Source organism: Pseudorca crassidens, chromosome 20 (genome assembly GCF_039906515.1).
Source record: "Pseudorca crassidens isolate mPseCra1 chromosome 20, mPseCra1.hap1, whole genome shotgun sequence".
NCBI classification, from domain to species: domain Eukaryota; kingdom Metazoa; phylum Chordata; class Mammalia; order Artiodactyla; family Delphinidae; genus Pseudorca; species Pseudorca crassidens.
Window position 1 is genome coordinate 56,051,923 of NC_090315.1, and position 15,692 is coordinate 56,067,614.

A 15,692-nucleotide genomic window follows, 5' to 3' on the forward strand; every position below is an offset into this window, starting at 1 on the left:
TTTTGTAAATAAGTTAATTTGTACCATTTTTTTAGATTCCACATATAAGCAGTATCATAGGATATTTATCTTTCCCAGAAGTTTATTTCGAATAGAAGGACATGAAAAGTAGAATCTTGTTAAATCTCAGCCACATTTGTATTTACACCATAAGTCACTTTTATAAAGTTACCCAGGGAGGATGAGAAACAGGAACAAAAAAGGGATTTCGAGGCTATTTCTTTCTTTTTCTTTTTTTGAAAGCAGAAGCAGAATAGAAATTGCCTGTGATGGCTCGTGCCCTCCCCTGGGGTCAAGGCCTCGGAGACCTCCTTGCCTTAGTTGCTGAGCACTGAACTCTGGAAGGCTGAGTTGGGAGCCGGTGGATTTTGGTGGTTGACTCCAAGGATCTTGTGGCCGTGAGGATGTCTTCCCAGTTCTTGGGGAAGGACGTGAGAGACTTGGTGTTTATGGTTGAATCAATCCCCTGGACTTCTAAGTGGGAAGTAACCAGAATCCTGGGAAGGTTAAGTCCAAGGCCCTCCCAGAGTCAGAAAGAACTGAGGGCCCTGGTGCTTCCCGGTTGGCTGGTTTACATGGCAGTGTTGTGAGGGGTTGTGTGTTTCCTATTTGTGCTCTGCTACATGTGGGCCTTGAGCCCTGGGAGTGGGGAACTCAGGAGGTGTATGGCTGGGACCTGGTCCAAATCTTGGTTCTGACACTTTGCAGCTGTGTGACCTTGGACAAGTCCTTTGACCTCTCTGCCAAGTTAGTTACTGTCTGACCAGATTCTGCCACCAGATTCTGGATTCCAGAAGACGGGTGCTGAAGGAGCAGGGGCATGGGATTCAGACCGGGGTTCCGATCCTGATGTCACCATGTGTCTCTGTGACCTTGATCACATGATTTCACCTCCCAGGACTTGAGTTTTCACCTCCGGTATTTCTCGTTGAAATAAATGAGATGAACGAGATACGGCAGGTGCAGGCACCTGGGGAGGGCCGATAAACAGCTAGTTTACCAGGATGAGACTGGCCTCAGGCACCTTGTTCATCCCCTGACCTGGGTTCGAGGGCGGTGAGGCAGGAGGCTCAGGTCAGGCAGAGTTCTTGGCATACTCTGTAGTCCTGCTGCCGGGCCTTTGCTTAAGCCTGTTGCTCTGACTACAACAGTGTTCCCTCCCGCTTCATCTTTTTTTAAAGCTTGGATTCAGATGCCGCCTTCCCCCAGAAGCTTCCTATGAGCACTGTCAGTTCCCAGCCTTACCCCAGACTAAGTTGGGGACCCCTTCTTGCTACTCCCTTTATTACCCCCACCCCCATGTCTCTGCTACTGCAGAGTCATTGAGCTGACTAGTCCCTTTCCAAATGGGTGGAGAACAGGTATAATTCATGACCTTATCGCTGGGCTGTCAGCATACCTGGGAGGTGCCTTTGGCTGTGGGTGTGAGGTAGAGGGATGAGGGAGCAAAGGACAGGGCCTGGGCCGCTCCCTGCACCCCTCATTTACATAAAAGTCCACCCTCCATTTCTGTCATAGAGTTGACCCTTGATTAATGTCTTGACCAGCTGGCTGATTAACATGATCAGAGGCCCTGCTAGATGCTGGGGGCTGTACATACACTGTGGCGTCTGCTCCTTCCAGAGCCCCTCGAGGGTGGTATTGTTATCCCCATTATACAGCCGGGGAAGCTGAGGCCCTGATTTTGAGCAACTTGGCAAAGAGACTGTGGGGAGGCTGAGCCAGTGTGGAGGCCCAGACAGCCTCGACTGAACACCAGTTTCTCTCCAGAGTAGCAACTGTGGGAGCCTCAAGGGATTTGGAGGAGGGGAGGAGGTAAGAAAGAGACAGGGGACAGTGGATAGTGACAGTAGCAGGAGCTGAATCTGAGGAGCATTGACTTTGCATCTTTGTTCTACGGGCTGAGATATATTATCTGGTTCGATCCTTACAGGAACCTTTGGAGGTTCTTTCATCTGTCATCTTCCCCTTTACAAGGGTGGCAATTCAGCCTGCGGGTGTAGGTGACTTGGGGTAGGGGCTGCGGTCTGCAAGCCTGAAGTTAAGTCCCTTCTGAGTGAGGGGCAGTGCGTCTTCGGACATTTGGGAGGCAGACTGGGGGGAGGGTTTTTGCAGAGCAGGGGCTTAGGGAGCGACATGATTTCACTCTTGTTCTTAAAGCATCCTTTTGGTTCCTGGTCTGAGAGTGAACTGTAGGGGCTGGAGCAGAAGCAGGGAGACCAGTTAGCAGGCGATCAGAATGACCCAAGTATAAGATCCTTGGAGGGACCAGTGAAGCAGTGAGACTGATTGCATTCTGGGTTTGCCTGTGGATTGGATGTGGGCGTGAGAGAAACCAGACAAGGAAGGCTCTGAGATTTGGGGCGCAAACACCTCTCTGGGAAATGCCAGCTGTGCAGGAGGATGAGGGATAGCCAAGGATACCCCTGGATGTTGAGCGGCACGCCAGGTGCTTCACAGGTGGCTTCCTAACTGTTCTGATGAAACTGAGGCTCACGGAGGTCACGCAGCCTGCCCAGGTCCACACGGTCAGTGGGAACCTACACCACGATTTGAACGTGAGGCTGTTGGGTCCTGCTGTCTTCTGCCCTTTTTGCCCCAGTTCCATGGACACATTCGGAAGGGTTTTTTTTTTTTTTTCCCGTTCCCAACTTCACTCGGGAAGTAAAGGGATGGTTGGAAATCTCTTGGCAGGCTGTCAGGGGTGGGGACAGGAGTCAGTCTGGGCTGCTCTGGCTATTCAAATGTTCCACAGCATCAGAGTATGTGGGGAAGGAGTGGTAACAGCCAGGCTGGAGTGATTTGGTTATTTAAAGCCGGGATAGTGGTTGGGTCACTGAGGTCGAGGGCTCCACCCACACCTCACTTCCATTTAAACCTCTGTGTGTCCTGCCTGGGCTCTCTGAGCGGCCAGCAAGTCTCCGCCACTAGAACCTTCTCCCCAAACTCATCCCGATGGGCATGAGACAGGATCTTCACTCTTGAAGTCGAAGCCAAATCCCACTCAGTTAACTAAAAGCAGTTCCCTCCTTTATTCCGCCCTTCCAGCCTCCCTCGTTCTCTCACTTCTTGCCTCCCCCTGGAGCTGGCAACCATGAGCACCACGGTCAACGTGGACGCCCTTCCGGAGTACGAGAAGAGTCAGATCAAGAGGGCCCTGGAGCTGGGCACGGTGATGACGGTGTTCAGCTTCCGCAAGTCCACCCCGGAACGGAGGACTGTCCAGGTGATCATGGAGACCCAGCAAGTGGCCTGGAGCAAGACGGCCGATAAGATCGAGGGCTTCCGTGAGTACCTCCTCCCCTTCCTGCCCAGACCAGTGGTCACGGCAGTTGTTGTCGGTTTGATACCTTCTGAAAGTGAAAGTGGGGCCGCTCTGTCTGGGTCTCTGAATGGGTTCAGAGCAGGTGGGGGAAGTTAGCCAGGAAACAGCAGGTGAAGGAACAGGAACCTGCGTGGGCCAACTTGGAAATGACATCCAGACAGCTCACCCGGGATGGCAGGGGCTGGGCTCCCTGTCTCACAGCATCGGGGACCATTTGGTTCGAGCTGATGGTCAAGCCGTCTGCCCTTTGAGGGCTTAACTGGCCAGAGCTTGTGGAAACTCATAGCTTGGTAGCCAGACGAGCAGAGTGAGAAGCCTGTGCTTTAGCTCCAGGTGGACAGAGCGCACTGCTGAATGTTCTGTAGCTCTCAAGTGAAGTTCTGGTCCAGGTGGAGGCATCTTCTTCTCCCCATCCTCTTTACATTCGGCAATCGGCTCAGTGCCTAAAGTTTCTAAGACTGTTTTTAACAAACAGAGTTAGGAGACTTAAGCAATTTTCAGTTGCAGAGACTTGTTTAATTTGACTTTTTTATTGGCTACTTTTTAATTGAGGAATTAAAACGTACACTTGGGGGAGAATGAGACGATTCTAAATAAGTGTCTCTTCCCCAGCCCACGTCTTGCTCCAGCGCAAGCTCATTACCAAGTTCTTTGGTCTTCCAGAAGTATTCTGTGCTCGTGTGATGTGTGTATTGTGTTTCCTACATGAATGGGTACCTACTACATACACCTCTGCACTTTGATTTCTTTTTTTAATTTAACAATTATCTTGGAGGTGGTTTATTATTGGCCTGTTGAGCTGCCCTTTTCTTTCATGGCCACATAGCATTCTGGCTACAGTGTAACAGTTTAACCCCTAGAGACGGGCACTTTGGGTCTTTCCAGTCTTTTGTTATTAGCTGCAGTGACTATACTTGGATTCTAGTTTTTTTTTTTTTTTTTTTTTTTTTGCGGTACGCGGGCCTCTCACTGCTGTGGCCTCTCCCGCCGCGGAGCACAGGCTCCGGACGCGCAGGCTCAGCGGCCATGGCTCACGGGCCCAGCTGCTCCGCGGCACGTGGGATCTTCCCGGCCCGGGGCACGAACCCGTGTCCCCTGCATCGGCAGGCGGACTCTCAACCACTGCGCCACCAGGGAAGCCCGGATTCTAGTTTTTTAAAAAAATTTTTTGGTAACAGATTTATGGAGATACAATTCACATACCATATAATTCAGCCATTAAAAATGAACAGTATATTCTGATATGTGCAACCACTACCACAATTTTCATCACGCCAAAAAGAAACCCTGCACCTTTTAGCCATCCCTCTGTTCCTCATCCACCTGTCCTGCCCTAAGCAATCATTAGTCTCCTTTCTATCTCTAAAGAGGTCCCTGTTCTGGAGATTTCCTCTAAAAGGGACCATATAGTATCTGGCCTTTTGTGACCGGCTGCTTTTACTTAACACAATGTTTCCCAGTGTTTTCAAGGTTCGTCCACGTTGCGGTGCGTCTCAATACGTCCCTCCTTTATGTGGCTGAGTAATACTCCACTGCATAGATATTCCACAGTTTGTTGATCCATCATTTGTTGGTGGACATTTGGGTTTTTTACACTTTCTGGCTACCATGAATCCTGCTGCTGTGAGCATTCATGAGTGATTTTTTTGTATGGCTGTGTGTTTTCATTTCTCTCGGGTATCTGTCTAGGAGTAGCATTGCTCCTAGGTCAGTATGGTAGCTTTGTTAATCATTCTAGGAACTGCCAGCCTATTTTCCCAGTTGTGGCACCATTTTACCTTCCTACCAGCTGTGTGTGAGGGTCATCCTTGTGTTATGCTTTCATGCACACATGTTTTGTGTTTACCTGAAGGACAGCTTCCTGTATGTGTTATTTCTGAGTTAAAGGGTACAGGCTATTTTAATTTTGAAAGGACAGTTGGAGAACATCCCACAGAGGCCCATGAGGTGTTGAGGGCACCTCCCGTTCCCCACACCCTCGTCCACTCTGCCGTGGGGTTCTGAACTTGGCCGTTCACAGGTGGTCTCTGATAGCTCCGTGCAGTTCTTCGTGTGATTTCTTTTAACATGAGTGAGATTAAGTAGCTTTCCAAAAGGTTTCTCCTAGCTTTGGAGCCGAGCAGGCCTCCGGTGGCACAGAGCCAGAAGCCCGGCTTTGAAAGTGCCCGTGTCTGGAGGCAGCAAACTCTCCTCCCAGTTTGGTTTGCATTGGCCACGCTCCACCTCCCAGGTGGCCCAGAGACCTGTGGCAGCTGGGGCGGGGGTGGGGGCCTGCCTGGGGATGAAAGGGCATGGATGGTAAATACAGGTGTCCTGTACTGAGAGTGGATGGCTGGTCCCTTCTCTTCTGGGGGCTGAACATCGGAAACACCTGGGGGGAGCATTTAAAGATACAGCCTACTGGAACTTTCTCCTGAAAGTTCTGATGGGTGTGAGACAGGATTTTGCCTCCTGAAATCCACACGCTATAGTTCTCCCCACTCATTAACCAAAAGCAGTTCCTCCTCCTCCTTGGAGTGGCTGAGGAGGTCTGTCATTCACCAGGTTGGTTGGGATTCAGTATTTTAATAGGCTCCCCAGGTGATCCTGGTAGCTAGCCAGGTTTGGTAGGTACTGCTCTAGAGACTCCCTCCCTCCCTCCATCCTTCCATCAGTCCATCCACCCTTCCCTCCCTCCCTCCATCCTTCCATCCTTCCTTCCTTCCCTCCTTCCTTCCTTCCACCCATCCTTCCTTCCACCCATCCTTCCGTACCTCCATCCATCTATATTTGAATGCCTGCTCTCCCAGGCACTATTCTAGGTCCTGGAGATACAGCAGGAATTACATTAGACTCCAGTCCTCGCGGAGCCTACATTGTTGGATTAGGTACAAGCAGCGTGGAGCTTGACTTCCAGCACATTTGATGAGCTTTGCCATGTGACCGCAGGGCAAGTTACATGCACTTTCTGAGATCTAATTCTCTTATCTGCAGAATGGGAGTAATATTGGTATCCATGCACACGGTTACAGTTGGGCATGAGTAAATGAGTCGATACATCAGAGGGTCGAACATGGTGAACGGCACAGGGTAAGCCCCGGACCAGTGGCAACTGCTGCTGTTACTTTTGCCATTGGCTGTTGATGACGGTGGCATCCAGCTTGTCCGGGGCAGCAGGGTCTTGCTTAGGTGTTTGGACCTCTTCTGGAGAGCAGTAGGGATCCACCGAAGTGTTTTCAGAAGAGGGACGATGTGAACACGTTTGCGTTTTTGAACGTGCGCTGGCAAGTCTGTGCGCTATGGCTGTGTCAGTAGTGTTTGTAAAGCAACAGAAAACCCAAGTTGGGAGTAAAGAGCTTAGAAAAGGTGCTCCCCTGACCACTTAGAAAGAATAGGCCTGTGGGCCCTAGATGGGGACTCTCAGCACCGCATTTTCAGCCTCCTGACATAGGGGTGTCCTGGGGGGACCCCCACAGCTGTAGTGTTGCTTCAACGGTCCTAGTTAGCGGGATCCTCCAGGTTACTGTGGCGTCTGCCAGGGGCAGGCAAACAGGAGGGAGCACGAGCGTGTGGTCCTGGGGTAATTGGCAAGCAGCCTGTGACCTTTGGACAGCTGTCACAACACCCCTTTCAGGCCTGGATGAAGGTAGACACCCAGGGGTCCCACTGTGCAAAGCAGTGAGTGGTTCTCAGCCGGGGCAATCCCACCCCCACCCATTCAGGGGCATCTGGCAATGCCTGGAGATACTGTTAGTTGTGATTATTTGGGGGGTAGCTTCTGGCATCTAGTGGATTGGGGCCAGGGGTGCTGCTAAACACCTTACAATGCACAGGACAGTCCCCGCCCCCACCAAAACAAAATGATCCTATCTAAAGTGTCGGTGGCGCCAAGGTTAAGAAGCCCTGGTCTAAAGTCACGCGTTTGCTTTGCTTAGAACCGTAAAATGGCACTGGGTATGTTCGGGTTTCTCTTTGGACCCTGTCATGACAGAGCTGTGTCATGTCTTCAGCCCATATTTGCTGTCATACTGGGTGCTAGCTTCTGCTAAGAGAGAGGAGGAAGGATGGAGTCCCTGCCCTGGAGGGAACAGATGCAGCAACTGGGAATTGCAGGATCGTGTGGTCGGTACACAGTGCAGGTCTGCGCTGGGTACTTGGCGAGGAAGGAAGGCTCTTGTCCCCCTCAGTGGGGATGGGGGGTGGTCGGGAATGGGGGGAGGCATCATAGCAGAGGAGCTGCTTCTGTGGAGAGTTAAGGGAGGGGCTTGTCAGGTGGCCAGCAGGACGCCTGCCCTGAAGTGGGGTCAGTAGGTGCCATTGGATGCAGGTGCGTAGATTTGGGGGTCAGTGATTCGGACAGGGCTTAGCTGGACGGTTCTTCTACTCTTTGTGGCCTGGACTGAGGTGGCACTCAACTGGCATGTCGCCTGGTCTGAAAGGTTCCAGAACCTTGACTCCCATGTCTGGTGCTGTGGTGGTGATGGCTGGAAGCCTGGGCTCAGCCGGAAATGTTGGCTGAGCACCTGCTGCTTGGCAGTCCCAGGGTAGCTGGACTTCTTACATGGTGCCTGCTGTCCCCCCTGGGTGTGTGTCCCAAGAGTCCCAGGCCAAAGCTTCTGGGCTTCTTATGACTTAGCCCGAGAACTCCCAGAAAGTCATGTGCTCAGGTCACCAGGGCCAGCTCGGGTTCAGAGCATGGGAAATCTCCTCTTGGGGAGGGCGAGGCTTGCACGTCCAGGGCGGGGAAAAGTTGACGGCAGCCACCTTGGAGCCAAGTGACCATGAGAACAGCTGGACTCTGGATCCAGACTTGTAGCTCAACTCCCTGCTTGACCAAATACTAGGTGCTGCGTGATCCAAGGCAGGTTGTTTGACCTCTCTGTGCCTGTTTCCCTGTTGGTCAAGTGAAATGATAATAGTCCCTACCGATAAGATAAGGGTGAGAATCAGATGGATTTTATTATATGTACTTTTTTATTTTTAAAATTATTTTTTAATTAATTTATTTATTTTTGGCTGCATTGGGTCTTCAGTGCTGCGTGCAGGCTTCCTCTAGTCGCGGCAAGCAGGGGCTCCTCTTCATTGCAGGGCGCGGGCTTCTCATTGTGGTGGCTTCTCTTGTTGGGGAGCACGGGCTCTAGGCGTGCGAGCTTCAGTAGTTGTGGCGCGCGGGCTCAGTAGTTGCGGCGCACGGGCTTAGTTGCTCCGTGGCGTGTGGGATCTTCCCGGGCCAGGGCTCAAACCTGCGTCCCCTGCAATGGCAGGCGGATTCTTAACCACTGCACCACCAGGGGAAGTCCTTATGTACTTTTTTATATGTACGTGTTTTATCTGTATATAAAAGGTACATATTTTAATGGATGGGAGTCCCAAGGCCTGGCTTCTAATAAAGACGATGGTCTCCAGCCAGACACTCACAAGACGTGGCTGTCATTCTCTCGTTTACTTTCCAAGGCTGATGGGCAAGGTGGTGCCCTGGGTTCCTTCCTGCACTGGCTCCTGAGGCTCTGGATGTCGGGAGGGAGCTCATGCCGGGAAGTGCTGCCTCTCTGGTTTTTCTTTCTTTCCAGGGGCACCAGCTGCACAGACGCCAGCTGGAAAGGAGCCCGCTTGGGGACCTTTCTGAGTTGAACCTTTGGGGTCCTCTTGCATGTTGTCCATCTGGGAGGCCGGTCTGGAATGCGTCTCAGGAGCCAATGTGATGCCAGCTGTTTGTGGAGTGTGGATGGGGCCAGCTGTGCAATGAGCTGCCTTTGAGGACGTGGAGCATGTCCATTTCGACTGAATGGGCCCTTTATCCTCAAGTTTTCACTTCTGCTTATGCGTGTTTTCTTCGTCTGCTTATTTTTGGCAAGTGGTGGCGGCCCGTGAATGAGGGATTCTCGCAAATAGGAGCTGTTCTGTTTCCCTGGTGTGAGGTCCTTGGCTTGCCTGTGACCCTGTGAACAGGAAGCAGGAATCATCCCCACTTTATTACGAGGAAACCGAGTCCTGGGGAGACTAGGTGACATGCCCAAGGCTACACAGTCAGGAAGGGGCAGAACTACAGTTTGCCTTCGTTCAACCTGCCTTCAGAGTCGCAAGTCTTCTGCTCTGTGTTGCTGTCTCCTCTTACATGATATCAGAGATGTCTGAGTGCTGTATGGGATAGAGAAGCACCCTGCTGGGGACCTAAGAATGATAGCTTCGTTCAGGTTTCGTTACGACAGGAGGGAAGGCACCGGTTCCTATTCGCGCAGAGGACACGCTCTGCCTGGTGCTGAGGTGCCAGGGGAAGGAGACTCGAGAGGTGCCTGGTTAGTGGGGAGCCAGACATGCCTGCTGGAGACCCCATGGTGGAGACAAGTGCGGACACGGCCAGGGACGCTGAAATGGGCTCGTCCTGTATCCTGGCTTCTTCTGAAATCCAACCTTGAGCTTCTTACCCATCTTTTTAAAAAAAGTATTTTGCCAAGTTCTTATTTTAACAAAGTGTTTTTCAAACGATGGAGAAATAGGTGTTTTTTTTTTCCACTGGCATCTTCCGTCTAAGAAGAAATCCATTGTCTGAAAGTGGTTCCCAAGCTCTGTCAGTCAAGTGTCCCGTCAGAAATAAGATTCCACCAGTGCCCCCAGTGTGTACAAACTTATTTTTCTTTTTAAAGAAAATTTTTTCTTTTTTAATTGAAGTATAGTTGATTTACAATGTTGTGTTAGTTTCAGGTGTACGGCAAAGTGGCTCAGTTATACATATACATATATCTCTTCTTTTTCAGATTCTTTTCCCTTATAGGTTATTACGAAGTATTGAGTATAGTTCCTTGTGCTATAGAGTAGGTCCTTGTTGGTTATCTCTCTTTTTTTTTTTTTTTTTTTTTTTTTTTTTGCAGTACGTGGGCCTTTCACTGCTGTGGCCTCTCCCATTGCGGAGCACAGGCTCCGGACGCGCAAGCTCAGCGGCCATGGCTCACGGGCCCAGCCGCTCCGCGGCATGTGGGATCTTCGCAGACCGGGGCGCGAACCCGTGTCCCCTGCATCGGCAGGCAGACTCTCAACCACTGCGCCACCAGGAAAGCCCTATCTCTTTTATATATAGTAGTGTGTATATGTTAGTCCCAAACTTCTAATTTGTCTCCTGCCCCTTTTCCCCTTTGGTGACCATAAGTTTGTTTTCTGTGTCTATGTTTCTGTTTTGTATATAAGATCATTTGTATCATTTTATTTTTAAGATTCCGCATATAAGTAATATCCTATGGTATTTGTGTTTCTCTGTTTGGCTTACTTCACTTAGTATGATAATCTCTAGGTCTATCTGTCTTGTTACACATGGCATTATTTCATTCTTATGGTTGAGTAATATTCCATTTTGTGTGTGTGTGTGTGTACATACAATTTTTGATTATAGATGTGCAGTTATGGTAACAGCACAGGCTCTGGAGCCCGAGTGCCTGCCTTCAGATCCCAGCCCTGCCTCTTCACTGGAGGGTGACCTTGGACCATTCATGTCACCTCTTTGTGCCTCTTTTCCAAGTCTGTAAAATGAGAATAGTAAAAGAACCTGTCTCCTAAGGCTCCTGTGAGGATTAAATGAAGTAATACATGTAACCTGCTTTCAGTAGTGCTGGGCACAGAAGAGGTAGGTGCTCAGGCATCTGCTGCTCTTGTCCGCCTCCGACATGAAGGGAAGTGGCATTGTGGAAAGGATGACGTGAATATGAGAACCTGCATTTATGTGACGAGATCCTTGTTTCTTTCCTGCACCCGAATGGGTTGTCCTCCTCCTCTTCCGGGGTGCGGATTCCCTAGGGCGGAGCCTGCTGGTGTGAGACATAGAGCTCTTGTTTTCATTCCTGACATTGATGGAGACCTGCCTGTACGCCGGTCAGTGGGGGAATTGGTTTCTGTGTTTGTTCAAGGGCTGTCTTCTGCCCTGGATGACCATCACTTGGTGTGATTAGAATTCAGCCGTCCGTTGGTTTAGCAAGCACTCAGAGGGCTTGGTGTGTGTCGGGCGTGGTGCTCGAACCTGGGGACAGCGTGGTGAGCGGGACAGTGTGGACCCCCAGAGGCGCTTACGGTGCCACGGGAAAGGCAGAACAAGCCAGGCTAATCACCCAGTCATTCTGGATCGTGTTGGCTGCTAAGAAAGGAAGAAGCAGGGCACCTTGGCAAAGAGTCACTGGTGAAGAGCGCTGTTTTAGGAGGCCACGCCTCAGGGGAGCATTTCCATGGAGGTGACATTTGAGCTGAGAACTTGAAAGGTGATAAGGGAGCCATGAGAAGCTCTAAGGGGAGAGCATTCTGGGCAGAGGGCACAGCAATAAAGCTTCTGTATTAGTCAGGTTAGCCTAACAGCCGTGACAAGTGATTTCTTGATCTCATGCAAGTTTCTCACTCAGGTCATGGTCTAGTGGAATTGGGGGGTGGGGCTCTGCTGTCTGGTGGTACCACTGTCCTCTCAGGCATCTGAGGCCACTGCAGGGTCTTCTCGTTGGCCAGCATGTGGTGGAAGAGGAAGAGTGGGGGATGGCTTAGGAGGTTTTAGGGGTCATTTCTGGAACCGATGTGCCTCTTCCCTCCCATCTTCCATTGACCAGAACTTGGCATGTGACTGGCTACAAAGGATGCTGGGAAACGTGGCCCAGTTGTGTGCCAGGAAGAATGGGAAAGGGGCTTGTCAGGCGTCCCCCAGGCTCTTCCACGGCCCCTAATTTTGGAAGATGCAGAGGTGGCTGTAGGAGCCCCACTGATGGCTAGAGAATAGAATGATTGCAGGGATTTAGGGATTCTTGCAGGAATTCAGGGAAATGAAGAGCCTTTGCACTGGGCCTCCTGGGAAGGGGAGGTGATGGCACTGAGGACTCTCCCATCCCATCTGTGACAAGAGCTGCCGGTGGTGACGTTTCTCCATAGATGGGCTTTGTCGGCCGTCTTAGGTTTCCTCATAGTCATGGCTAGACCCTCCCCAGCAAAGCTCTCCACTTTGACAGTGTCGGCCCATCAGTGAAGGCTTTGGGTCCCAGCCTCCCAACGATGGATGCCTCTGATTGGCTGGGTCTTCTGAGCCCGTGCTCAGGGGTTGGCTGCCCTTGAGACCCATGTCATCTCCGGTCAGCTTTGGTGTGGAGGGTGGGTTAGACGGGTCTCCTGCTAGAGAACATGGTCTGGCTTCTTCAGGACTCTGGGCAGAGATGGGTCCCTGTTATGGGTGAATTGTGTCTCCCTTCCAAATTCATGTGTTGAAGCCCTAATCCCCAGGACCTCAGAAGGCGACCTTATTTGGAAATAGGGTCTTTCCAGATGTAATTAGTTAAGATGAGGTCATGCTGGCACACGAATGGGCCCCTAATCCCATATGACTGGTGTCCTTATAAGAAGAGGGCGTGCGCGCACACACACACACACACACACACGACGATGCCTCTGTAAGCTCGGGGACACTGAGGGTTGCCGACATCCTGGGAAGCCAGGAGGGAATCAGGGAACCGATTCCCTCTCACAGCCACAGAAGGAGCCACCCCTGCCAACACCTTGATCTGAACCGGGAGACAATGCATTTCTGTTGTTGAAGCCACCCAGTTGGGGGTGTTTCGCTACAGCATCCCTAGCAGACTAACACACTCCCCTTTAAAAGGAGCCCGAGGGGCAGGGAGGTGAACCCAGTGGTTGATGTATCCACGTGGCCGCAGATAATATGGACAAGCTGGAGTTTGTTGTAAAGGAATTTGAGAGCCCTTGCTTTCTTCCAAGTGTCATCTCAGTTCCTGGCTGCATTGGTCTTGGCTGTGAGGGTGTGAGAGGCAGTGTTGGGTGCTGGTTAAACGTGGGGACTGGAGCCAGCTTGCTTGGGTTTGAGTCCCAAGTCTGTGGCTTGGGCAAGAGACTTCCCTCTCTGTGCCTCTGTTTCCTCACCTGTAAAATGGGAAGAATGACAGTACCCACCTTATAGGGTCTTCAGGAGGATCAGATGAGCTCCTGAAGGTAAATCACTTAGAAAGGTAGGGGAAGCGCTATGTGAGGTTTGCTCTCGTTACCATGGCTCAGGCTTCTCGCCCGTCTCTTGGAAGTACATCCCTTGAATTCTCTCCTAGTAACCAAGCCTCCCCTTTGGAGGACGCTGTGCGTGTCTGGTTAGTTGTGGTCCATCCAGTTCCCTGTGCTCCCAATGGCTGTGGAGGTGTGGACAGGACTCTCTTTTGGTCTGGCTTTTGGGGATCTCGGTGTCCCAGCCCAGAAGTCCATCTGGCCGTTGGGGAGGAGAGGACAGGAGAGAGGGGCAGCTGCAGTGTGGACACATCTGAAGCCAGAGGGCCGGCACAGGGAGCGTCTGTGCTGTAGTGCCAAGCCCTGGGAGGCATACGTGTTGCTGCTTCACGCAATTAGAGGGTCCCCGACAGTGGGTGCAGGTTGGATCTCTTACGCATGTCTGACTAGGGGAGGGAGCTATTAAAAGGCATCCCGTGGCAAATCCTGTAGGAAAGAAAATAATCTGCCTCCCCATCCACCCTCCCCAGCCCACCCTCACCCCTACCCCCGTCTGTCTTCGCTGAAAACGAACATTTTCCCGTGTCAGGCGTGCGAAGTGACACGTCTTGTTTTGCCTTGGAAGAGACCTGAGTGCTGTGCACCTTGAGGTTGAAGCCAGACATCCTGGTGTTGACTTTTCCTGCCCCCTGGCAATGCGTGACCCCAGAGCCAGGCCCTCGGTGCCTGTCACCCCACACACTGTGAGCTCCGGGAGGCTGGGGCCCACGGCTTCTGATCACCAGGGAGGCATCCCAGCACCTGGCCCACACCTGACCTGCAGTGGGTGCTTCTCAGAGACGTGGTCAGCAGATAGATCCAGGAAACCACCCCTGGCTGCCCTCTCAGCCTCTGTCCCCTTCTCTCTCCCCAGAGGTGGCAGTGTCTGGGGTTAAGATAGGACAGCTCTGTGACGACTTCTCTAACCACACTTGATGCTTCTGGCCTGGGCCTGTGCTTGCCTCAATTTCCTCATGCGTGAGATGGGTAACGAATGGCTGGGCTACCCTGTAGGGTGGTGGTGAGGATTACATTTGTAAGTGCCTCTGACACGCATGGTAGGTACCTGACAGAGCTTGTGTGTGCCGCATCTGTGTGTGCCTGGGGGCGCTGGGGGCGGCCGTCGTGTAGCCCACCCACGTAGAGGCTGGCCCCTCCTGACGCGTGTGGGTAGGGGTCCTACAGGGTTAAGGTCCCTTGGGTTTGAGCCTGGCCGTCAGCGGGCAGCCCAGCTCCCTGCCTTTCTCCCTGCGCAAGTCCAGGGAGGCCTGGAGTTGGAGGAGGAGCGTCCACAGGGCAGCGGTGAAGTTTCGTAACCAGAATCGGTGCTGATGCCACTTTAGAGCAGGAGAGCCTCTCGCACACTCCTGGCACGGTAGGGAGAAGCTGTAAGATGCTTTCATCTTACACGAGGTGTTCCGGTGGCCATGGTTGGGAGTGAGTTTTGAGGGGTAAAGTGTCTGTGTGTGAAGGACTCTGTTCTGAGAAGGAAAAGCCTGGGAACTTGCTGATCGGTAGAATGGAAACTAGCAGTTAGAGTCAGCACCGCACAGTCGAGAGCGATGTGGCAGGAGGAGGCCTCCAGGACTCACAGGGGCAGACGCACCTCAGGACTGGGGGCCCGCCGGGGGCTCCCTGCCTCAGCTTCTCAGTCCGATTGGATCTCACCGGCCAGGTGTCACCTGCCTGCCATGCCTGGCCACTCCAGGCCACTCCTGGCCTGCTGCCAGCCTCTGCTGGTGGGAGCAGGGACCTGGCCGGGGGAGGACCGACGTCCCTGGGGAGGCAAGAAGGGCCTGAGCTGGGGTGGCCGATGGTGAAAGTTACACCCATCTCCTGTTGAAGACAGCTCCCAGCAAGGCCCCTCTGACGTGGTTTTATTTCCCCCTAATTAAACGGCTCTTACTTTGTTTTTCTTGAAGAAGTCACATGTGTCCATTAGTAGAAAGATTTTTTTTTTTTTTTTTTTGCGGTACGCGGGCCTCTTACTGTTGTGGCCTCTCCCATTGCGGAGCACAGGCTCCGGACGCGCAGGCTCACGGGCCCAGCCGCTCCGCAGCATGTGGGATCTTCCCGGACCAGGGCACGAACCCGTGTCCCCTGCATTAGCAGGCGGACTCTCAACCACTGCGCCACCAGGGAAGCCCCTAGTAGAAAGATTTTAAACTTTGGTGAGGATTACGAGCTCTTCGCCACCCCCGACCCAGAGGGATGTGAGTTCATACTTGGTGTAACCCTTCCAGATTTTTTTTTTTGCAAGACACAGTTACATTTTTACAAAACATAATCCTTTCATAATACTCTTTAGTAATATGCATTTTTCATTTTGTGCTATATTGTGACCACCTTCTTCTCTTTATGAGTTCTTTAAAATGTTGAGATTGGT

General features: G+C 51.9%; 1 protein-coding gene across 1 annotated transcript in view; it reads left to right on the plus strand.

Annotated features, from left to right (window-relative positions):
- Nucleotides 1-15,692, plus strand: part of PLCG2 (phospholipase C gamma 2) — a 145,857-nt gene that overhangs the window by 2,780 nt on the left and 127,385 nt on the right. The window contains exon 2 of the mRNA XM_067717892.1: nt 3,049-3,287. Within this exon, the coding sequence (XP_067573993.1) occupies nt 3,095-3,287 (193 nt within the window). The 5' untranslated portion in view covers nt 3,049-3,094. The remainder of the gene's footprint in view (nt 1-3,048; nt 3,288-15,692) is intronic.